This window comes from Rhipicephalus microplus, chromosome X (assembly GCF_043290135.1).
Source record: "Rhipicephalus microplus isolate Deutch F79 chromosome X, USDA_Rmic, whole genome shotgun sequence".
Classification (NCBI taxonomy): domain Eukaryota; kingdom Metazoa; phylum Arthropoda; class Arachnida; order Ixodida; family Ixodidae; genus Rhipicephalus; species Rhipicephalus microplus.
Window position 1 is genome coordinate 467,655,832 of NC_134710.1, and position 24,881 is coordinate 467,680,712.

Here is a 24,881-nt window from a genome sequence, read left to right on the forward strand (position 1 = left end):
AGAATGTTCACTCGACCATTTCGATAAGCATTTTAAAGAATCATAAAACGGAGGAAACAACGCCATTGAAAACGTGACAATTTGGCCTCCCACTGCAATGCTCATACCCATACCCACGATATAAACGGGGTGTGGGCACTAGCGCAGCAGAGCTTCTGTAGCTTTCAACTTGATCGCACTGCTTACCTTTGGACACAACGCGAGTTCTCAATAAATCGTGCGTGAATGTAAAGCAAGCTCCCCTGCTCAAGAACGAGATCGATAGTAACTCAACAGGCAAGGCATCAACTGATGTCGCGACTGAACACTGCTCACACGATCACGAAACAACGTGATCGTCACGTCTTTCGGCTGCGAAACTTGAGGCGCTGATGGAAAGGAATCTGAGGCGGACAGGAAAGAGCGCATTTCCTTTCCGCGGGATCGGCACTGATGTACCTTGAAATAGCGTCTACCACACTAGAAGGTGGTGCCGGCAGCATTGTTCTGTCAGCAACACCTTGTAGTTGACGGAGTTTTCAGTAGAACATAAAATCGCACAATAAAGGCGCTCAAGCAGTGAGCACAAAACAATCTGCGAAACAAATGCGGTAAGGGAGCGGCGATTCGGAATTTTACGCGCTACCACCGACATGGTACAAAAAGTGGCTGGCAAACGGGACGAAGCGTTGGCGCCACTCACCTTTCTAGTAAACGAACATATCCGTGCTCTCGAGCACCTTTGTTGTGGCCTCGATGTGCAAGACCAGGAGAAACTAAAAGCTTGCAATCAGACTCATAAATGGGTCACGACGAACACCTCACGGGTTTAAGCTGCCACAGTAATGAATGGCGACCGTACTTGGTACCGAAAAACACACACCTAAATGACATAAATGCTGCTACGCGTTAGAAGAAGCCACTGTCACCTCTCCCTAGATTTACCAAGTATGGTAGCGCCAATGCAACACATGCGGCCATGAAATGTACTTTGCAACTCGGACACTCGGACAACCTACAGCGCGTGCAAGGTGCAAAAACATAGCCTTTGAGATTTAAACTACCACAGACGTGAAGGGGGGGGGGGGGGGGGTCATCTAAAAAAACTCATAGACGTACCTCAACTGATGGCGTTAATGTAGGCTTAGAGGCGTGCGCCGATACGTCGGCGCGCCACCGCTGACAGTTTTCGCTGCGCCGTCTCCACTGACGGCAACTGATCGGCGTGCCGCCGATGTGTTCTCTCGCGCGTCTTTTATGTACGTTTAATTTTCTTTAGTAAGCCTGTCTTTCTTTGCCAGTTTATTCTGCCACCAGTAAATCATCGGTCCTTTCTTAATTCTGCCCTCTAGCAAACGCATCACAATAGATTTGCCTGCCGGTTACAGTAAAATAACTGGACCAGAAAAACTTGTTCAGTGCTCCTAGTTAGGCTCAATATAAACGTTCATTTTAAGCTAACTTCAGGCTCACTGTAGTTAAGCGAATACAGGCTGGTGACAGCGCCAATGGTGTCTGGCTATCATCTATTTCACCTATTTCAACAGTGTCTGGCTGTCACTATTTCAAGTCGGTATTGAAATACCGATCAATAAGACTGTGAAAGCGAGTGAAGGAACGGTTACAGTTGAAATTGGAAGATCGGCGCTAGGTAATTAATGAAGAATTGCTTCTATGCATATGGAACAAACTTTTTTGTATATATAGCTCGCAGTCTAAACGAGCAAGAGCCAGCTCCTTGCAGCATGCGTATTTAAAAAAAAAAAAGTCAGTTGAGCCGCATTGGAACACAGCCTTTAAAAAGGAAAGCTAGGGGCAAACAGATGAAATATATGCTATATCAAACAAACGATCCACTTGGAAGGTTCTGCAAGGTCGACAATTGGGCGAGATTGCGATCACGATAAACTTCGTGTTAAGTACTGCACAGAACATGAATGCATGCGGGTACAAAGGGTTGGATGAGAGTATATATACTCTCATCCAACAAGGACAAGAGGTTATAATCTAATCTCTTGTCCTTTCCATCCACTCCATGCACTCGCCAGACGATCAAACTGAGTGTAATCTGCGCTTTACTTCGCCCGTTTTCTATCTTCGACTAATCGACTTACTAGATCGATTTGTCACAATGGTGTTTGAAACAGGAAATCGCTATACAACGAAGCTTGCTGTGCGAGTTGCTTCATAATCTTTGGAAGAAGAAACCAACAAAAGACTCAAAGGAAAATTACAACCACACATAACAAGCGCTGTACTTCAAACACAATGTTAATTGCAGAACGCAATAAACACACAACCCAGCAACGCGTAATAGGCTATCCGAGTCATTTTATAGTTGCCCACCGAACAGTACGTGTTAAGGTGCTACAAACACCCCGCCGCGGTGGTCAGGTGGATAAGGTACTCGGCTACTGACCCGCAGGTCACGGGATCGAATCCCGGCTGCGGCGGCTGCATTTCCGTGGAGGCGGAAATGTTGTAGGCATGTGTGCTCAGATCTAGGTGCGCGTTAGAGAACACCAGGTGATCGAAATTTGCGGAGCCCTCCACTACGGTGTCTCTCATAATCATATGGTGGTTTTGGGACGAAATCATTAATTAAGGTGTTACAAACAGCACAATTTAATAAAGCACTAAAATCTCGACGCCACCGTGAAATGACTGTGCAGCAACGCGAATTCTTCATCTGTAAGAAAAAGTGATATGATAAATGGTTTACACATGACGCTTTGCCATGTTTTATTTTGAAGGCGAATACTTTACGTTCATGATTATTTTTTTGTTTCTTTGCCAATTTTGCGCATGTGCTGATGTTTCATGGCTGTGGCGGCTTAAGTTCTTTAATAAATATTTAGTTGTTACGTACAGCGCTTGTGTTGTCTGGTTCCTTCGCTGTTTTCATGCTTTTGTTTGGTTTCTTATAATGGTATCGTTCACTAAAGATGGATGTTTATCATCATGCGAGTGACGTAATAACCCATTTTCCCGATAATTTTCCATCATGCGCATATACGAAATAACTTCATCAACGCACAGCGTGATCCATTGCACCATTCATCCACACCGATCAACCTCCTTTCAGCATGTTGTACGAGATATTCAAAGGTAGTCTGAATTGTACTTAGTGTTTTACATGGATCATCGTTATGCGAGTAATCGAATGATTGATAAAACTGCCAAATAAAAAAGAACCATCTTGACAGATTCAGAAACAGCATTGCACTCTGTAGAGATATAATATATCAGTGGTTGTAGAGGTTGTTGAAGTATTTTGTCCGGTCGTTCTGGCACACAATATTCGGAAGTCACTGTCAAGGCAGCTTAATTAATTGGATACTGAAGGAAACTTGAAGTTTATTTAGAATAACTACAGGACAAGCATTTTGCTACGTGACGAATATACCGTGAAACCAGACGAATCTTCCTCTCGGTGTTTTTTACTATAGCATTGCACAGTTTACCTATGGCGCCAACGTGTCCATTTCTTGATGTGAGTGGGTGGCTGGGTCATAGGTGTCATGCTCGTACGACCGCTGCAACAAAAAGACTGCCGCTCGCCACGCTCAATTAGCAGCCCGAGCTGCATGGTTGTCATCTGCCATGAGTGTCGCGGCCGGGAACCATTGCAATAGTTTTCGTCGAACAATGGGCTCATCGAACTGCATGCGCCTCACTTCCCATGTCGGCAGGACGATACACATACTTGGACAGCCATCAGCAGGCCCACAGCACTCCACTGACCTGTTCCTGAGGAAGAGGAAAGGTGACACTGCTTTCTCCGAGACTAGGCGCCTAACTCAGCAAGGTGTTCCGTCGACAAGTACATGTGTGCAATTTCAAAGCTACTCCACTTAAAAAAAAAAAAAAAAAAAGCTGGAAAATCTTCTATGACACTGGCAAAATAAAGTACTGTTCAGTAATGCCTGCCCCCTCCCCCTATTTTTTTGTTTGAAAGGAGAAAGAATTGTTGCATTTTTTGGGGGTGACGCATATCTACAACATCATGGAGGGGATTGCGGCACTTGGAAAGCCTTCGTTGAAAGACTGCAGCGTTGAGTCACCTGTTTAAAGGCCGCAGGGTTGAGTCGAAATGACATGGAAGTTAAAAATTAGCCCCGTACCTGCATGTCTCTGCAAATGTCGTCGATCGAAAGAGAGATCGAGTGAACAAAACGTTTATTTCATGTTCTGCGCGAGAAAATCAGTGAATTTTATTCTGGAAGCGCTGCGTCAGAGAGGCTCGATCAGTGCAGTGAAGGCATAGTTTCATATGAGCGAAGGCGAACGAGCGCATCGATGCATGTTAAAGCCCCTTTATTTAAGGCACGTTAGACACGAGCGCTATCTGGCAGTTATCTTCGAAAACGAAGAAAGGTGTGCGCGTCCACGGAGAAAGATGCGCGCCTGTCTCGGGGGCGATAAGGTGTAGAACGCAAATAAGCGACGGGCAGGTGCCACCACCGTGTCGTCTTAGCAAAGCGTTGGAAACCCTTGCCTTTTTGAGCATCGCGTTGCAGGGTCAGCGCAGCGTGATATGCGCTACGGTCCTTAGAATTAATTATGTGTGCCATCTCTAGTATAAAGACACACATACAAAATTTTGATGTTTTGTAATAATGCCTCAGATATGCGCAATAATTGCTTTTGATTGACAAACGCACAAGTATGAACGCTGAAACTTGAGCAATATTGGTGGGCGCTGCGGATTAGGTTGGCTGTTTGTGGTATCGGAACAACGGACAAACAGACAGAGAGATAGACAGACCGAAATTGTTGCGTCGGAGTACCCACACCCTACGGTCTTAGACACTTTTGTTTAAATGCCTCATGTATGTTGTGCTTTGTCGTTTGTTTTTGTGCTTGTTGTACGATAATTTCATAGGTTTGTTACGTCCCACGAATCGATAGAATGAACTTTTTCTAAACACACAGTACCCCCCCCCCCCCCCCCCCCCATCGACTTCAAAAATAAAGAGATAGAACTTCAGGGGGTGGTCAGGATCGTGGTATAAGAAGGCGCCTAATGTCTGCAGCCTGGTTGGGAGCAAGGCACAGCGCATGAAAGTGCATGGGTACAACTACAGGTTTTCCCGCTCACTTTAATCCAAGTGCCAGACTAAATAATCTGCACGCCATTGAAATAATCTGAGCGCCGAGCTATTTAATTCATGTGCCAAACATTTAATCCAAGCGCCAACATATTTAATCCAAGCGCCAACTCACTCGGGCCGCGTGCCATTGAGTTTAATCCAAGTGCCACCGTGTTTAATTCAACTGCCAATGACTTTAATTCAGGTGCCAGTCAGTTTAATCCATGCGTTAGAAACACACAGTTAGCCACTATATATAGTATAAATGTCAGAATAACGTAAACGCGTCACAGCAAGAACTTTTCCCTCGGCTATACATGGTAGCGCTTATGAAATGAAGTGCTCAGTGCGACTTCCCCTTAACATTTTGGTGTCATAGCTTCAAAATAAAAAAAAAACAGTCAGTAGTAATTGCATTTATGGGTAATTAAATGTATTTGCTCATAGAGTCCATGTTAGTCTTTATTGCGTTGCTACTGCTTCATTCCGGTTAACCATCTACACAATCGCATATGCATAGATTCGTGTCGTCTGCTGAGCAGACGGCATTTGGCTACTTATGCGCTGAGGCTACCGCAGTCGTCTGCTCAGCCCAGGGAGAACAGTGACCGACAGATGATATTCATTCGTTCTTGAAATCAGAAATAACCACTTAAAAATACCAAACTTGCATTTATTTGGGTTCATGTGGAAATAAGTTTTTATAAAAGCATCAAAGTAGATACTCCGGTTTTCATGTAGCAGACGACGCTTAGTGTAGCTGAAGCGTGTTTACTTGAAACGTGTGTTTTCATACGGGCACATTTGCAGACGAAGAGAGAGCTTTGCTTGAAGTCATGGCTGGACGCAAACGAGGACCACACTTTAAGAACCCCGACGAACATCGTCGAAAAAAGAGCAGAGTATTGGTGGTCGATAGAGCTAGAATTGTGGACGTTTACAGGCGTGGCGGTGACTTAAAGCAACTGGCCGACGCTCTATAGGCATCAACATTAAAACAGCAAGATCGATTGCCGCTACCGACAGAGAAACATCAAAGCATGGTGGGGGTTCAAAAAGGAAGTTTGGAGATGACGTCGTGCGTACTTTGAGACGAATTGTCGACGGAAACTGTACATTTACATTGAAGCAAATAAAGGAGGCCCTGGAGAAAGAAATGCCAGGAGTAACAATCAGTGCAAGCACAGTCCACCACTTGCTGGATGCCCACTGCTACTCGATGAATCTAGTGACGCAGAGGTATGGTGGCTAGAATTGGGAGGTGACGCCAGCGCCCGCATATTCGCCGAGCGCGCGCGATCCTCGTTTTCAAGCGCCGCCGCGACGGCCACCACGGCGCTCCTGTCGGCATAGTGATGCGGGCGAAAGCGCGCGCTCTCTCGTCGACTCGCCGCTGGGTTCGCTGGTTCGCCTCTGGAAGCGTGTCTGGGTGTGTGCAGTTTTCCGCGTTGATGTCTCGCTTATGGCAAAATGTATTTAGTTGCTGACATGACAGTGTGAGTGCCGACCTTAGGATGAACTCCAGCACTACGAAAGCGAGGCAACGCCACTGCTTTGCTCCTGGCTGCACGAGCGGCTATGTGTCATCGAGGGAGCAAGGTCAGCGTGCTTCTCTTTTCTCTGTTCCCAAAGACCCTGCCCTCTTCGAAGCCTGGCAACGAGCCGTACCCCGTGCCGACAAGTCGTTGGACGTGAAGTCGGCGCTATGTGAGCTTCATTTCGACGAGCAGTTTATTGAGCGTTTTTACACGCATGTGATAAACGGCGAAACTGTTCAGATTCCCCGAGGGAAACCGGTGCTGAAATCTGACGCGGTGCCAACCATATTCCCAAATGTTCCTGCGTATCTTTCAAAGAAAGTGCCGAAGAAAAGGACGTCAAGAACATCCACTTGCGGCCTACCATCGAAAATTCGGCGTCAGGAACCAAGCACGTCTGCTTGCGAGGAGACAGCTGGCTCGTACAGCACAGAAAGCGACAGTAACCAAATACCTGTTCCGAATGTGCCCGCAATTCCCGACGTCCGCAAGTGTGGTCTTCCCAGCGCTTACTGGGCTCGACATCTAATTGCTGGAGCCGACAACGCCACGGTGTTTACAGTTTGCGCACTAGATGGTGACAAGTTGACTATTGACAAGTATGTGCTAATGACATCAGATGAAAACAAACTTCAAGCGACAGCTTTTGTGCAAGCCACAAAAATAAAGACCCTTGACATTACCGACATCGAAATGGCAGAAGAGTTGCTTCGCGACGTCGACTCCATGATACCATGCAGAGGGTTTGGTAAAACTGGTGAATTTGGAGTGAATTTAAAGTACAAGGAGAAGACTTTTGATGGCAGAACCTTCAGCCCATCTTGCCGTGGGGTTGCTCCACCGCCAGAAAAAGCCTGCCCACAATGCAAGCACCTCAGAAGACTACTCCTGAATCGTGAGTCCTACAGGCGAAGAAAAGGCAAAAATGTGGCCCAGTCCCAAAAGCTTTCATACAGGCTTAAGCTGCGAACAGCGCAAGCGAAAAGGAGTCGCCTGAGTGTCCTGCAGGCTAAATCACTCATCAAACAAATGAAAGAAAAGAATGCACGGAATGATTCTACAGCATTTGAAGAAGCGATGAAGGCCCTACCCATTAAGCAGCAGCAACAAGTCAAGGCGTGCTTTGCTGCGGCTAAAAGAAAATCCACGAAAGGGATGAAGTATGAAAGTGAATGGGCTCTAGAGTGCCTTATTATGTCCATGAAAAGCCCACGCCTCTATGAGCATATACGCAAAAACAACATCATGGCGTTGCCTTCTCGAACATCACTACGTCGATATCTCAAGCGTTACAGGAGTGGATTCGGCCTGAGCGAAAAAGTGTTTGCTGCTGTGGCGGAAAAAACAAAATCTATGGACTTGTTCCAGCGCCATGGTGGGCTGTTAATTGATGAGATTAACCTATCTGAACACTTGAGCTTGGGAACCGATGGCACCATCGAAGGTTTTGTGGACCTTGGGAAGTTCACACCAGAGAGTGAGCGCTCCGTAGCATGTGACCATGGCCTTGTAGTATTGTTCGTGCCTTTTACAGGCACGTGGCACCAGATTATTGGTGTGTTCGCATCACGCAGCAATGTGAAGTCCGAGACGTTAGGCAAAATAATCCTCGAAGCAGTAGTCATGAGCGAAAACGCCGGTCTGCACGTAGACTTTATCACCACTGATGGAGCTGCGTGGAACAGAAGCATGTGGCACTCATTCGGCATACACGGCAGGAAAGAAAACACAGTATGTAGAAGGCAGCACCCTACAGACCCAGAACGTTTTCTGCACTTCATCTCGGACTTCCCACACCTTCTTAAATGTGTGAGGAACACCTTTGTTCGAACGGGCGTGAAACTGCCAGAAGGCCATGCCAGTGTTGACCCTATTGACTGTGCCCGGAAGCTTGATGAACAGCATGACACGACTCTCAAAGCCATGCCTCATATTAGCAAATCGGTTGTGCATCCCAATGGCTTTGAGAAAATGAGGGTAAATTATGCAGTGCGGCTTTACAGTGATGAAGTCCTCAGAGGCCTTTTCTTGTACAATGCAACCATCGAAGAAAAGCATGGGAGCACAGCGGCGACAGTCAGCTTTGTGGAAAGAATGAGAAGGCTCATTGAGGCCATGACTTCAAGGTGCAGTTCGGGTGCACTTAAGCCTGGAGGGATGCACGAGAAGTGCATTCAAAACTTCTTGACTTACCTGGACGATTGAGAAACAGCTGCTGGCTCCGGAGGTTTCCTAAGCCGCAGTACAGCCGAGGGGCTTCGTGTTACCTTATCAAGCACGCTACACCTTCTCCGCTACCTGACGATGAAGTTGAACTTCAGCTATATGATGACATGCCGCTTGAGTCAGGACCCCCTGGAGAGGCTGTTTGGAATCGTCCGACAAATGTCTGGATGCAGTGATCATCCGACTGCCTCCCAGTTCCTAATCTCGGTCAACACTTTGAGCTTCCAGAATTTGGCAAAACCACCGAAAGGAAGCAATGTGTCCTCAGGACTGCTGAGAAGTCTGCTGGGAGCTAACAACGGAAAGGACCTCACTCCTCGGAGGAAATTAGACGAGCTTCTTGACGTAGGAAACCTTGCCGAAGCACATGAAGTGCTCAATGAATACGGCCACGGCACCGAGCATGCAGACATGGTCGTGCAAAGCAGCGATGCCAGACTCATATTCTACATGGCTGGATATGTGGCAAGAAAAAGCGTTGCAAGCACCAAATGTGCAGAGTGCAGCCAGCAGCTCCTACAAGGCGAGAACGATCCATCTCCAGCTGCAGCATCCCTCACGGCTGCTGTTGACCGAGGAGGCCTGCTGTACCCATCAGTCAAGCTCAATGAACTCGTGACCACTCTCGAGAACACTTTTACCCACTGCTTCAGTGTTACAGAAGTCAAACCTGACAGCATCATGGACTTGGTTTCCTTCTTGCAGTTAAGAAAGCTTACACTTGTTGGCTGCCCTGACCACAGTATGTCCCTCACAAACAAAATTATCAAGTTTTATGTTCTTACTAGGCTCCACTTTCATGTGAAATCCCAGAACAGCAAACGAAACACTAAGCAGGAAAGAATGAAATTGCTGAAGCTTAGACGCGTGCTCTGAGTTTGATATTGTAACTTTAAGCTCTATTGATTTTTTTTTTGCCGAGTGGAAAGTGATTGTATGCCTCTTATTACTTAGTGCCAAGCGATGCGCTGTCTGTGTGCAATGTTTCAATGTTTTTAACTACTCCCGAACGTATGTAAATGTGCGTATTTTTTCATTTTATTTTATTTTACCCTGTATTCCATGATGTGCAATAGATCTTCCTAATAATATGATGTGCAATAAATATTTGTTTTATTTTCCTCGCCCAGAACTTTGGTAATATTTTTTTTTAAAAAAACGCCGTCGCCTTGCACTCCAAAACACTGCAGGGATATGCGAACGAAAGCTTTAATTTGCGCAGATTCAACGTCACAGAAGTCTTGCAGCGGCAGCCAATTTCTTTTAATGCTTGAAATGGCGTTCTATCAGCCATCGTCACAGTGAGTTATCTGAATCGCCAATTTATCTGAATCATGCTTCAGCAACAGCATCTTTGAAAGGTCCGCGCGCTCAAGGCGCGCGCGCGTAACTAGCATCACCATTCCGCCGACAGCGCCACCGCCGCGCTGCTCGAAACGAAGGAGCGGCTCCGAGCTCCCGTTGGCGTCACCTCCCAATTCTAGCCACCATAGCAGAGGCCCACAGATCGCAACCATGACGATGATGATGATGAACCTTCGGCTTTGCTGGCACTCGCCCACAAAGGGGGATCGGCCAAGAACCGGGCGGCAGGATCATCAATTGTGTACAGTCAGGCATTCAGGTAGTCTCGTAGCCGTAAATAGTTACAACAGGCTAACCGGGTAATCTCTTTGTTGCCCTTATGTACTCGCACACAGCAGAGAAAACCTCCCTGTGGCTATAACCTAATGTAATCCCTCCGAAGGATAAAATTAGTTCCACGTTTATTTTTAAATCTAGCTTCTCAATTGGTTCGACCAGGTATCTTTTCCTTTGATAAGCATAACGTTTACAGGATAAGAAGAAATGATCTATTGATTCCGATTCCTTGCAAAAGAGACACAACGGAGATGCTGTTAGTCCAGCTTTATGCAGGTAGTAATTCATCTACAGCAAAAAAAAAATTGACATTATTGAGTATGATTAGCAGTTTATTACCAGAAAACCTGAAAAAATTTCACTTGCTAACGATACCCGGCCACTGCGGGATTTATCCAAATGAGATGGCAGACTCGTCAGCCAAAGCATCTTTAAGCGGACCAATCTTACCTATTCTACCTGATTTTGCCTACGTAACAACACTCAGATATAGAAAGGCTTGTTTGCACAAAGAAATGGAAAAATTATCATTGGATAAAGTCAGAGACTTCGTACATCTAAGATATTGCTGGAACACACAGTGGTGTGTATCTCGGCAGTTAGAAACTACAATCACCAGATTACGATGCAGAATTCCGCATCTGAATTACCGTGACGATATCAAGCATAGCCGCATGCTGTACGCCCAATGGCTGCAGTCTGATGGATCGCGTGTTTGCCGCTTCTATTTGGATGAGACTAACTTCAATATCTGGTGTTCCAGGAACTTCGGCAGGGCAGCTAAAGGACAACCAGCTGTGCACATGACCATAACGACAAAGGGAGTGAACTTGAACATTATAGCATGCATGTCCGCAAATTGAGTTATTCACTGGACTGTGGTGGACAAAGTTCATTGGGTTGTTTTTAATGACTTCCTTAGTGATGTTTCGGCCCGCGTAGAACGTGATGAGCCAAATGCCGAAGCTGTATTCCTTTTTGACAATGCACCTGCTCACGCTCGAGCAGAACAGGCGGCTTTGGCTAACTCCATGCACTCCATTAAGCGCCTGTCAGCGTACAGTCCCTTCTTTAACCTTATAGAAGAAGCCTTCTCGAAATTCAAGTCACACGTGAAGGCCTACCTGAGCGAACGTCGTAATTTAGTTTTAGTGACACCGCAAGGCATGACGAAAAAGGAGCACAGGCGTTCTTTGCTGCTGGATGCGGCTCGCCACTCTATGCAACAAATACAGCGCGTGGACTGCGCGGCCTTTGATCGGCACAATTTCTCTTTCGTGCCTGCCGCTTTGCGTGAAGATCATTTGTGAACATCCGTCACTGAGCTCTACGAGACAGTTCTGTTTTAATAAATACACTAACCTGTGCCTATGTTGCATTTCATGAATAATTAGTAGTGATCACTCTTGTTTTCCTGTATATGTATATATGTGTGCACACGCGCACACACACACACACACACACACACACACACACACACACACACACACACACACACACACACACACACACATATATATATATATATATATATATATATATATATATATATATATATATATATATATATATATATATATGTGTGTGCGTGTGTGTGTAGAGATAGAGAGGGGGGACAGAACAAATAATTTAGTGATTGCACTGAATCCGCAAGCTTCCAATGTGCGATGAGAGGCATAATGCCGCGCAAAAAAACACGTACACACAAAAAAAGAAAGCTAGGTCCAAGGTCAGTTGCGTGCTATTATCATTTTGTGTCCTCTGTGTTCGTTTCATCGCATTCGTCAAGTATGTCAGAAAACTAACAAGCTAAACGAACAATCAGTACTGTTCATATCATCGGAGACATTTAATTTTGTTTGAATAAAAAATAAGAGCATACAATAATGTAAAATAAAACTTTTATTGCCACATCAGGATGATCAGTTTACGTTTTATGTTCACTACATTAAAAAAAAACATTGGAATGATCTCGAATTCACAGTGCGTGCCGCGCGACGGCTTCCTAATTTCTTGATTATGTAGCTATCTTTCACTCATCACTGCCCGCGACCATGTTTTTAATCTCTTAGTATGCGTTCCGGCATTCCAATAAACATAGTGTGTCGTTCACATTACATGACCTGTCCTGGTCATGTAATGTTGTAGTGTGTACCAAAGCCTATTATGAGCTTCAGTGACGGATACTGAATTTCATTGCATTGTGAAATATTTAGTAATATGTTCCTACGTTTTTTTTTTCGTTTTCATTAAACTTATTTCTCCTGTTGTTGTTGTTGTTGTTGTTTCCCTGTAGAAATGGCTCGTACCCAAAGAAGGGGATTGGCCAATTTTAAGGTGAATTTGCCCTAAACTTTCAGCATTGTGTCATTCCTACAATTTTTTTTGTAACTTAATTTTGATTTGAAATACCGATATCAAGTTTGCAGAAAAAAAATAAGACAAATTTTGAGACAGCAATTTAGCAAGAAAATCGTTTAGTCGCAGTGATGTATTCTTGAACGGCGAATAAAACATCCCTGTGGCTGAAACCCAGTGTAGAGGCTCCAAATGAAAGAAGATCAGGCTGTGATAGTTGCAAGCCCAGTCTTTGAAGAGGTGGTGCTAGTATGCTTTGCCTGAATAAATCGAAACGGCGACAATGTAATAAAAAATGACTGATCGTTTCCTCTTGATTACAGTAAATGCACATAGGGGAATTCAATATGCCTGATCTATGCAAGTAAAAATTGAGGGAGGTAACGCGGCAACGAAATTTCGTGATGACAACTTCCATCATCCTTGATTTAGTCAGTTCACTGCGCCAGGGAAATAACAAGTGTTTGTACTCTGGAGAAGCCGTCAGTGCATGCAGGGTCAGATAAATTTTGCCTGATTTTAAGTGTGCGAAATCGCGCCACCGCAATGTATACTGTATGGGGGAAAATAGGAATAATTGGTGTCGAAAGGGATGCCTTCGCAAGAGAATCAGCTATTTCGTTTAACAACAAACCTTTGTGCCCTGGTGTCCAGATTAAATTAATACTTCGGAGATGACAGGGGATTAACGATTTAAAAAGTTTCACTACAGGTGAGTGACCAGATGCGGACAGAGAAGAGCACACTGATAATGAATCAGTTATGACTGCTACAACTGGAATGGAAATATTTACCTTTCGCAAAGCTAACATTATTGCCATGAATTCAGCCAGAAAGACAGGAAGAAAGTCCGGTAAGCGAAGTGAAAATGACCAATCAAGTACGGGGCAATATATTCCAACGCCTGATTTTTCATGTGATTGAGATGCGTCCGTTGCTATAATGACATTTGTTGGCAGAGTACTTAAATGGTCCTGCAATAAACCATTTAAAATGCCTGTAGGTAATAGCTTTGCGTGAGTTGGGAAGATATCATGGTAAACAATTTCTGGAGAATTTTGTTGCTCAGTTAAAGGAATCAGATCACGAACGTGTACATTTAGGGGCTCAAGTAACGATTGAACAAATACTATTTGTGGTTTGGTAAATCTGGGCCAATGCACGGAGAAGAATAGGTCAGGATTGGAAATAAAAATAATTTGTTCAGGGTTAAACGGTGCTTCATATACCGTATTTTTCGGTGTATAAGTCGCGGTTTTTTTCTGAATTTTTCGTCGGTGCGACTTATACAACGGTGCGACTTATATACAGTCTAAATCGGATCAGATGCCGTGAATTAGGGCCGTTTCACATGACACAAAAGTAGCGATTTTCAGTCCGTGAATTCGCTCGCAGCGAAAAAAAGGCGCCAGTTCGCTCCCACCGCAGCGGTCCGTGGCGAGCTTCCAACATGTTGGAAGTTTTCGCTCTGATCGCAGCGGCGGGAGCGATTTTTGTTCGGGACCCGTCGAAATAGGGCCAGGCCCGTCAAGCCGTCGAAATAGCGTCGACGTGTTTGTTTTAGCAAAGATTGGAAAGTGCTCTTCGTTACCGTTCATAGAAGCTTAATAATATCGTAACGTACAGATTTTTATATTTGAAACATTCCAGTGTCTGCCACAACAAACGGTGGCAAGAAACGTTTCTCGCCGCTCCAGTCGCAGAGCGAATATCGTGGACCGTTCGCGGTCTATGTCAAACGAAACCGCCATTAGCGGCGGCTGCGAATAGAGTGATTGAAGCGAACGGAACGATTTTTTTTTTTTCGCTGCAATTGCGGCATGTGAAATAGCCTTAAGGCGGCCTGGACATTGCGGCCACGCTTTCTCCGTCGGGCAGTTCGCCGTGCGCTCCCTTTTGTCATGCACGGAAACCACATTTCAGAAAAAAATAAAAAGAGTGGTAAATTACCTCCCTAGAAATAATAGTGCTTATATAGTTTTGCACAGAAAATAAATAATCATTGAGGGGCGAAAAAAAGTAGAGGTACTTAACGAAATTATAAATAATGGAAGGCAAGTTCGCATTTCGGACAAGAGCCGCTGGAGCCGCTTCGGTTGCCATCACTTCCGCCCGCTCGCCCGCCGCAGCAGTCGCACTTGCTGCCATTGTGCATGGTCAGGTGTTCTGTGGCATGGTAGCATAGGCGTAGCGGCGTTGTTGCAGCGTCCTCGTTAACCATGGCGCCACATGGAAAGCAAAGTCGGCGAAGTTTTGATGCGAAGTTCAAGCTGCGTGCAGTTGAATTTGCAGAACAACACGGAAATCGTGCTGCAGGAAGAGAATTCGATGTCGCCGAAAAAGTAATCCGGGACTGGCGCAAGGCTCACAGCGTCCTCCGGACAATGAAGTCTACTAAGAAGGCCAACCGCGGCAAGAAGGCACGCTGGCCGGACCTTGAGCGTAGCCTGCGAACGTGGGTGCTACAACAGCGAGCCGAAGGGAGAGGCCTGTCTACAGTGCAGCTGCGCCTGAAGGCGAAGGCTTTGGCAGCGGAGACCAACACTGAGGGATTCAGTGGTGGTCCATCGTGGTGTTTCCGCTTTATGCGGCGGAATCAGCTCGTCATGCGAGCCCGGACTACAGTGAGCCAGAAGCTACCCGACGACTTTCAAGCGCAGCTGGAACGCTTCAGCTCATTTGTGAGGGAGGAAATTGCAAAGAAGAACGTCAGCGCGAGCCACATCGTCAACATGGATGAAGTGCCGTTGACCTTCGACATCCCGCTCGGGAGAAGTGTTGCCGAGAAAGGCCAGAAAACTGTGACGGTGAGGACAACTGGCCACGAAAAGTCTCACTTCACCGTTGTGCTCGCCTGCTGCGCAGACGGCACCAAGTTGCCTCCCATGCTCATATTTAAACGGAAAACCTTGCCGAAGGACATTTTCCCTCCCACGGTGGTGGTTCAGGCGAACGCGAAGGGTTGGATGGACGAAGAAACAATGGGCGTGTGGCTTGACCGCTGTTTTTCACGTCGACCCGACGGATTCTTTCACGTGAAGCCAGGAATGCTGGTGATGGACAGTATGCGGGCTCATATCACCGACATCGTAAAAAAAAAGATCAGTTCGAAGAATTGTGTGCCTGTTATCATTCCCGGCGGCATGACCAAGTTGCTTCAGCCGCTCGACATATCCGTCAACCGCAGCTTCAAGGCCGTTCTGCGACGTTTGTGGGAGTCATGGATGTCGGAGGGAGAGCATAGCTTCACTAAAACGGGTCGCATGAGACGCGCTGAGTTTGGCGAAGTGGCGAAATGGGTGAGCGAAGCTTGGCATTCCATTTCTGACAAAACAATTGTGGCGGGCTTTCGCAAGGCCGGGTTGATCCCCGGCGTGGCCGATGTTGAGTCCGATTCGAGCGAGTCGGAGGACGACAGTGACGAGCCAGCAGTGCTACAACCCGAAATAGCCGCCCTGTTTGTGAGCGACTCGGAGGAAGAGGACTTCGATGGTTTTGACTTGTCGGAATAATAAAAATACTTCTGACTGGAAATATTGTTTTTATGTTTGTTGGAAGGCGCTCGCACGCGTCTGCCAACAGCTGGAAACTTGCAAAAGCGGCGGCCGCCTCAAGCATGCATTTTCGCAATGCTTTCTCACGACGCGACACTCGGCCGGATAAGCAGGTGCGACTTATACACCGGTGCGACTTATATATGTTTTTTTTCGGAAAAACTGCCATTTTGAGGGGGGTGCGACTTATACAAGGGTGCGACTTATAGACCGAAAAATACGGTAGTCGTAAAAAGGTCTGCACAGTAAGAATGTTAAAGCGACATAATAAGTTTGATATTCGTGCTTCAAGGTATAACACTGCATTTGCAGTGTACTTTGGAAGTCCTAAGCAGAGCCGTAAAGCCTCTCTTTCCAACAGAACGAGCGGCCGAAGTTTGTAGGCTGGCGCACCAGAAAAAAGAATGCAACCAAACTCCAACACAGGTCGGACATACATTTTATATATAATCAAAAGTGCCTTTCTTCTCATACCTGATCTGCAATTGCTCAACCTCCGCAATACCCCCATCGCGCGTGCTGCTTTTGTCGCGATGTATTCAATGTGAGGGCGCCAATTTAGATGCTCATTATACATAACTCCAAGATATTTCAATGATTGTACTTGTGGGATATCTTGAAGCTTGTAATTAATAGATATGTGCACGGGATCTTTGATTGGAAAAACGAGAATAGCACATTTACCGGTATTGAGGTTCAACATCAATCCATCCAACCAATGTTCTATTTTATTAAGATATGTTTGCAAGATAGTGTAGAGACAGTGGAAGTCATGTGACATAGCAAAGAAAGCAGTGTCATCGGCATAAACATAGGTTTTCACTTCTGGATGAACGGGGATGGTACTAAGCAATATGTTGAATAAAACCGGCGAAAGTACTGACCCCTGAGGTACACCTCGGGTTTGCTTGTGCTTACAGGAAGAGAAACCGCCTTGATAACAATAGAATTCTCTTCTACTTAAAAATTTCGTCACCCATGCTACTATATAAGGTGGAAGTCCATGACTCCATAACTGATTAGTCAAGATAGAATACTCTACACTATCATATGCTTTACATATGTCTAACGTTACTAAAGCCGCAAAGTGCTTTTTGTGACGGGCAATATGAATACGACTTTCCAGATCTACATGTGCATGCCATATGGAATATCCAGATCTAAAGCCAATTTGGGAAGAACTCAACAGTTGTTTCTCGTTAATAAACCTAATTATACGACCATCAAGTACCCTTTCAATAATTTTTACTACATTAGATGTTAAGGCTATCGGTCGTATGTTGTCTAAATTATAGCCTGCCCCCTGTTTCTTAAGCAATGGTATAATTTTCGCAATCTTCCATTCAGAAGGGATCCATGCTCTTCTAAGGGAATAATTGACGAGACCTAACAGATCATTCGGATATTCCCTGTGAAGTATTTTTAGCATTGTATTTGTTATTCCATCGGGGCCTGGTGCTGCATTTGGCAATCTTTCCATAGCCTGATTTAATTCGGAAGTCGATATTTCTGTGTAGTCATAGATGGTTGTTGTGTAAGCCGAATTAGGAAGATGCGTTGAGAACCTGTTTTCTAATTCTTTAGCCAACTGATTCAATGATTCCTGTAGTTCCTGTGAGGTGTAAACTACTGAGTCAACGTTTCCTGGTATAGGGGTCTTCTTCCTACCACGAAGGAAGTTGAATAAAGCACGTTTGTTATTTGATTTAGACAGGTACTCGAAATGTTCTTGGTCATATTGCTCTTTCGCTCGCGATACAGTGCGTTTAAATGTTGCCGCAATGAACTGATAATCCTTCCAATTTTTTGGACTCTGATTACATATAAGTCTTTTCCATGCGGCTTTTCCATGGGCCAAGCACTCATTATACAAACTTGCGCATAGCAAAGTATAAGCACTCCAAACATGGCTTAAGCGAACCATGGCAGTAACTTTTTTTAAAGAATACTATCGGCGAATACAAATAATAATAATTGATTATACCTTCCGACTATTGTATTTTATACTGCAAGAACTGCATTTCAATTGCACTGCCGTTTTTACGCCCCGTAATCTGGTTTTCGTGCGTGGATTAAACTGACTGGCACCTGAACTAAAGTCATTGGCAATTGGATTAAACACGGTGGCACTTGGATTAAACTCAATGGCACGCGGCCTGAGTGAGTTGGCGCTTGGATTAAATGTTTGGCACATGGATTAAATAGCTCGGCGTTCAGATTATTTCAATGGCGTGCACATTATTTAGGCTGGCACTTGGATTAAAGTGAACGGGAAAACCTGTAGTTTCCTATGGAACTTCTGTAACTACTTTCGCGATTTTGCGAGATGATCGAAAACCGCGGAAATCAAGGAGCAGTTGCATAATGGTCATGTAATAGATTAACTGAAATTCTCGAAAATGTCAGGAAGAAATGTACATTTAAGTTCATTTGTTGATGTCAGCTGTATATCGCCTACCGTCACCTTGTGGTAGGAAGAGGAAAAGAAGAACAGGGACGTTAGCCATGGCACCAGTGGTGGTAACTTAGCGAGAAAGTCGCTAAATTTAGCGCCTTTTCAGTCGTGCTAGCGACAATTTTATCACTTTGGAGTCTTAGCGACTTTTTTGGAGACTTTGAAAAGTTGAAATTGAATGTTTAAAGGACTACTGACAGGAAAAGTTTTGTTTTCGACATTTTTTTACAGTAATCCGTAGCTTTGCGTCTAGTAATGCCAAAATTCAATCGTAAATGTTCTAACGCATCGTATAATTGATGCTAGCATCGTTAATTGAGGACGATTTTGTTTCAGTTCAAAACGCCCGCCTAGATACCATAAGAAACTAGCGCCGCACAGCGGGGCAGTGCCTGAGACTACATGCGCTCAAGCTTCGGTGACGCTGAACGTGCGGTTTCCAAATAGGGTGACCCGAGAGTGGGGAAGAATAGAACGATGTGGGTGCGTTGAGCGTGTTCCCCTCAGGAAAAAGAAGAGCATTCCTGGCGTAAGCAGCGAAAACCACCTTAGAGCAGCCCGACAACAGAGCGAGAGGGGTGACGAACAATAGTCCTCGCCGGGAGCCAGTCGGCGAATTGTACTCACCCCGAAAACGTTCTCGGAATCTCCGATGCCCACAATACTTGCTTGACCTCTGCAACCACGCAAGGGGAGCCTTGCGTGCCATGCAGTGGTGGTAACTTTTGGGGGGCCTAAGTCGCCAGAACGCTTCCTAAAAGTCGTCAATTTCAGCCAAAAGTCGCTAAGTGATGATGATGATGACGTTTTTCCTGAGTTTTTAGTTTTCGACTGGATAAAGCACGTTAAGGGATTATTTTTAAACAATGATTTAAATAAATTTCTGCTGTGGTGAATAAAGTGAACAGTCAAAATAAAATAATCATTTCTAGTGTCGGACTGCGCTGTTCAGTTTTGGTCTGGACAAGCAACTCTGGGTCTGCCGGGAGACGTGGATTGCGCGGAATAAACTTCTAGGTCTGAACCACAGATCGGAACATGGAGGAAGGAAAGACAGGAGGGAGCGTTGCGCAACTCGATTGAAGCCCACCAAGTCGGCCCAACAAGTGACCAAAACGTCAGCGCTCGCGGTAGGTTTTAGTTCTCTCGGCGCTGTTCCGTCTTTGAAACACCTCCGTGAGCCGGCCAGTCTGCGCCGAACCAGTTCATTTCGATTAAAAGCTACCGGGCGCCGTATTTCGAGGTATCGGCAAGTCTCGTTTATTGCGTGATCTCACGGCAAAAGGGCCGACTTTGTTGGCTTCAAAACGGGTTGGCTTGCCAAGGCTGGGTGCGTGACGTCATGCTCCCTCCTGTTATTTCCTTCCCCCATGATCTAGCCACCATACCCATGGGTCGGAACCCAGCGCAGCACTCTGCCGGAAATTAAGTTTTCTCTCTCTCTCTCTCCGCGAAGCAGGGGAACGCGTGGTGTGCATAAATTTTGTGCATGCACGCCACGCACGCTTTTTCTGCCTCATGAAGGTACTGCAATTCCACCAAAGAGCCCATACTTCGTCAATTAGCTTTCAACAATAACCTACTGCGTGCACAGCTGCTATCTAACGTTTGATGTAATATGTTACTACAATGCTAGGAACGAGTGAAACCTAAAATTATTTTATTGGACACATTGCACTCAAGAAGATCGTTTGACCAAGTATCGTCTCGTAGGGAAGAAGCATGAAGAACAAGCAAATTGAAACAGTGCCGGCCAAGATGACAAGATTTAAAACATCTGAAATGTTTTAAATATTTTCATTTTGGCCGGCGCTCTTTCATTTCGATCGTTCTTCACATTTCACTCAAGTCACTAAAGTCTATATGTCAAGCAATAGTTCCACCTCACCAGTCCACACCTCCTCGTCTGCAGACTCTCCACTGCTTTGCGCACGTGCACTACTTCTTGGCGCGAACGCTGAGGAGTACGCTTGCATGGTTCCAACTTTTCTTGTCACTGTGTCAGGCAGGTCATAGGTGTGGCAGCACTTTCCAAGACGGCGAAGTCCGCTACGAACACTTAAGACCGCATTTGTGCTGGCAGTGCTGAGAGAATTTCTGAGTTTTGTCTTAACCACGCTTAGTTGGCTAAAAACTCTTTCCACTTCTGCGTTTGAGTGCGGCAAGGAGAGCACATCAACTGCGAGCTGCGCGACCTCGTGAAACGGGTTCGAGCCAGCTGCATCACGGTACGCAGTGGCCTCGGACCAAAATGCAATGGTGTCGGTGGTGTTGGCCCAGCCCACCAGGGTCAGCTTCTTCCACTGCGCGTTCACGAGATCTATCTCGTTTGGTTGAACACCGAAATGTTCCGCCAGCTCCGTGATAGGCTCCTTGAGTACTCGCAAGCATGCTCCCACAGACAGCCGTGCCATGCCCTGCAATATCTTGAAGTTCGATGGCAGACGTTGCCGGAGCTCATTTGACAGCTTTACTGTGAAATTAACGCATCGCTGGCGCACAAAGTCAACTTCAGGACCAGCTGGTAGCGTGCTCGCCAGTTTCTCGAACTCGTATCCCAGGTATGGCTTGGGGTCCAGGTGACCATCGATAGGCTGGCGCAGCGGATCTATCTTCGCCGTTGGAATGAGCACTTTGCTGCAAACCATCTTAATTAGGAGCGTGAGGTCTTCAAGAAGCTTTGCGGGATCCGCGTCGTTCCTCTCGTAGGCCTTGTTTGTACGCTGAACTTCTCGTAGCATTGGTCGAAGGTAGAGTAGATAAAGCTTATTCAGCGGATCAGAGTACATCTGATACAGGAGCTCTGCGGTGTAGCATCCTTCCGTTGATCTGGCTTGTTCGAAATGTTTCAGCAACATGTCCCATTGATCGAGGACTCTGACGACCGCTGGCTCCAACGATATCCATCTGGTATCGCACACCCTTGGAATTGATAGTGGTTCTTCCCCATCGCAGAGGCTACGGTAAAGTTGACTGTACGCGGCTTTACGCTTTGAAGAATGGGAAAACCACATGTGGGTTTCGCGCACCAAGAAGTCCACATTCCTGGGAAGCGTTCCCTGAACAGCGTGGGAAAGTGCGAGTTGCAAAGAATGGCAAATACACCTTACCATTATCAAGTTCGGGAGTTGCCACTCACGCTTAATTGTCTCGAAAATACCGTTGTTGACACCCGTATTCACCGAGGCGTTGTCAACTCCAATGCCGAGGAGACGCTTCTTGTCAAGTCCCATACGCGTGAGGAGGTTTTCCAATGCCCTGACGATTGTCACAGCTGTGCCATCGTCCAATTCGATAAGCGCAAGAAACGTCGTCACAATGCTCTTCCGAGCAGCACTGAAGTATCGCACCACCACACCCAGTAACTTAGTGATCGAAATATCTGTACCCTCGTCGATTATCAGGCTGTATTTTGAGTCACCGATGTCAGCCACCAAGAGATCCACGAAATGCGGAGATAACACATTCACTATGATCTTCGTGCATTTGCGCCGGTGCATGCGCATGCCTGCTGCACTTTTGCTGTCCATGAACTGTTTCTTGCAGAGTTCTGTCAGGTGGTCAGCGGTGAGGAATGCAGTGTGCTCGCATATAAACAGACAAAGAGCTGCTTCACTTCTGCCGCAGGAAGACTCAGTTGCGGCTGAATACTGCAGTTTCTTCTGCCGAGAAGAACTGGAGTATGGTTCAGATGACTTCTTGTGCTTGGTGGTGGCGGCATGCTTCTTGATATCGCACAGCTTCGCGTAGAATTCGCTCATGCAGTAGGCGCATGATGCTTTTGTTCTTTCGCTCTCCACAGGTAGCCAGCCTTTAAACTCGGGCAGTGATTCCCAACTTTTTCGATAATGCTGCTCATACTTTGGAGGCATGATTAAGCTAGAGCGAGCGAGTCGGCACGCTACACCTAGTCCTTGAGTGTACTGGAAATAGAGATGTGTCGCTCAGGAGTGAACGAAATCTTTTGAGCGGCTGTTTTTTCTACAGAACGAGTGATCTGCGGCTCAGTGAGCCATGGTGAAGCAACGCTACCACGTGTTGTAGGTTGAACCGGTTGAACCACTTCGTTTGAGTTCGTGTTCTCTGAAGGGGTACGCTGGGTAGACCCCCGCAGAATCGGCCATGAACATGCCCGGATTTCAGAACCCGAGGAGCGAGAGGGATGGTGTGAGAGATAGGCTTGCCGATGCTCGCGGAAGCACGTGGCGCACAAGTGCGCATTCAGAACTTTTAGCATGGGTATGGTGGCTAGCCACCATAGCATGGGTGTGCATTAGCGAGGGGGGGGGGGGGAGACATCCAGGCTCCAGCAGTGACGAGCGCAGGCATCGTTTCTTTCGAGCTGCCTGCATAGACAAGGTATTCGAAATTCCAGGAGGAAGGGGCAAAGGCCAGCTTTCCTGTAGCTTCCTCTCCATCCTTGTATTTTCAACGAAGCGAAAAAAAGCGCTTGGTCCGTCTCTTTCACTGTCCGGTGTTCCGCGCAGTTTTTTTTTTTTCGCTTCGTCGATCATGTACCAACCAGCCCAAAACAGCCAGGTGGCCACATTGCACGCACGCTAAAGATCGCAGCGGCTCAAGAAGCTCGATCCTGTGTGCCCTGGCCTCATTTTTGAAGCTCGTTCCGAGCATTCCCCAGTTCTCATTAGTTTCCTAATATTCTATGTCTGTTTTAAAGGACCCCTGACACAAAATTTGGAAGCTTGGTGTGCTTGCGACGTTTGAGACTCTTGCATGCACTTCTTAACGATTATTAGGGGTGAGTGCTGCCTGTAAAATATTTCAACTTGGTTTTAAAGCGAAGGTGTGTGCTCATCCGAGTATTCCGGTAAAATCGACATTTTTTGTGGTTTTACGTAGACAAAAGGAATCTTCGATTTGGCTTGCACTAGTTCAGAAAAGTGCAGGTGCAGAAAAAGCGGTGCCAAGCGGTGCAGTGAGCGTGCAGCGCCGGTCGAGCAAGTGCAGGTGCAGCCTCAACCACGCCTCGGCACTAGCCGACACTAGCGCGCGACGGCTACAGCCAAAACGAAGGCGTGAGTTGACGTGAGTGCAGGCCGGAGAACACCTTGTAGTGTAAGCCTAAAATAGCCGCCTCCGCCGCCTTGTCCGATCAATACACGGCCGTGATGGCACTTCTTGTGACTGCGATGGAATTGCTGGACTCGAGCAGCGACGACGATTCCGTCAGCGGTGCCGTTTGCAGTGACTGCGACGATGAGTACGACGATGCGTGCATCTTGGTCGCGTGCGCGTTGGTGCGCGACGATGCCAACCGTGTACCCGGGTACGAAAGCATTATCGGCAGGTACCATGAGTATGAATTCAAGCGCCTCTTCAGGCTGTCCAGGGAGACTTTTGATAGTTTCAGGGCCAAGTTCAAGACTTCAGCCTTCTACCCAAGGGCAGTGCAAGGCCGCCAACAAATCAGTGCCGAAAAAACATGCCTCATAGCGCTTGTGTACCTAGGCTCACAAATATCTATGTACGCCATAGGCGACAAATTCGATGTTACCGAGTCGTCTGTTCATGTTTGTGTGACACGGGTCGTTCACTTCTTACACGCTATTAGCGATGAGATAATTTGCTGGCCTAGTAGCGCGGAAGTGACCCGCATAAAGAACGGCTTCCTCGCCAAAAGTAAAGGCAAGGGCCCAAGAAACACCATCGGCTGTATCGATGGATCACACATCGGGATACTCACTCCAAGCGAATCTACGCAGTCTTACTTCAACCGGAAAAAGTGGCCTTCGATAATCCTGCAAGGAATCTGCGACGACAGGAACAAGTTGCTGAACGTGTTTATTGGGTTTCCAGGTTCGGTTCACGACGCCCGTGTCCTGAGGGAGAGCCCCTTCTTTGCACGCGCAATTCAGGAATGTGAAGACAATTATATACTGGGTGACAGTGCATATCCACTGATGCCATGGCTCATGACCCCATTCAAGGACAATGGAAGTTCTTTTCCTACGTGGAAAAAGAGCTTCAATAAACGACACAGTCAACAACGAGTGCTTATTGAGAACACCTTCGGCCT

The 24,881-nt window shown here is 46.4% G+C and overlaps 2 protein-coding genes across 3 annotated transcripts in view; both read right to left on the reverse strand.

The window, feature by feature from the left end:
- The window catches only part of LOC119160824 (cysteine/serine-rich nuclear protein 3), a 183,630-nt gene extending 182,581 nt beyond the window's left edge, over positions 1 to 1,049 (reverse strand). Inside the window, exon 1 of the mRNA XM_075880751.1 lies at positions 683 to 1,049. The gene's annotated coding sequence lies outside the window, so the exon portion shown is untranslated. The remainder of the gene's footprint in view (positions 1 to 682) is intronic.
- Positions 1,050 to 3,307: 2,258 nt separating this feature from the next.
- On the reverse strand, positions 3,308 to 22,641 carry LOC119160825 (uncharacterized). Of its 2 annotated transcripts, none has more exons than XM_075880750.1 (2): positions 19,472 to 22,641; positions 3,308 to 3,723 (listed from the first exon to the last, which is right to left on the reverse strand). In XM_075880750.1, exon 1 carries the CDS (start codon positions 22,603 to 22,605, stop codon positions 20,704 to 20,706), a length of 1,902 nt encoding a protein of 633 aa, XP_075736865.1. In that variant the 5' UTR covers positions 22,606 to 22,641; the 3' UTR covers positions 3,308 to 3,723; positions 19,472 to 20,703. The 2 variants fall into 2 exon arrangements, with proteins under 2 accessions (XP_075736865.1, XP_075736864.1); XM_075880749.1 differs by having other exon boundaries at positions 3,308 to 3,729.
- Between the last annotated feature and the right edge of the window lie 2,240 nt (positions 22,642 to 24,881).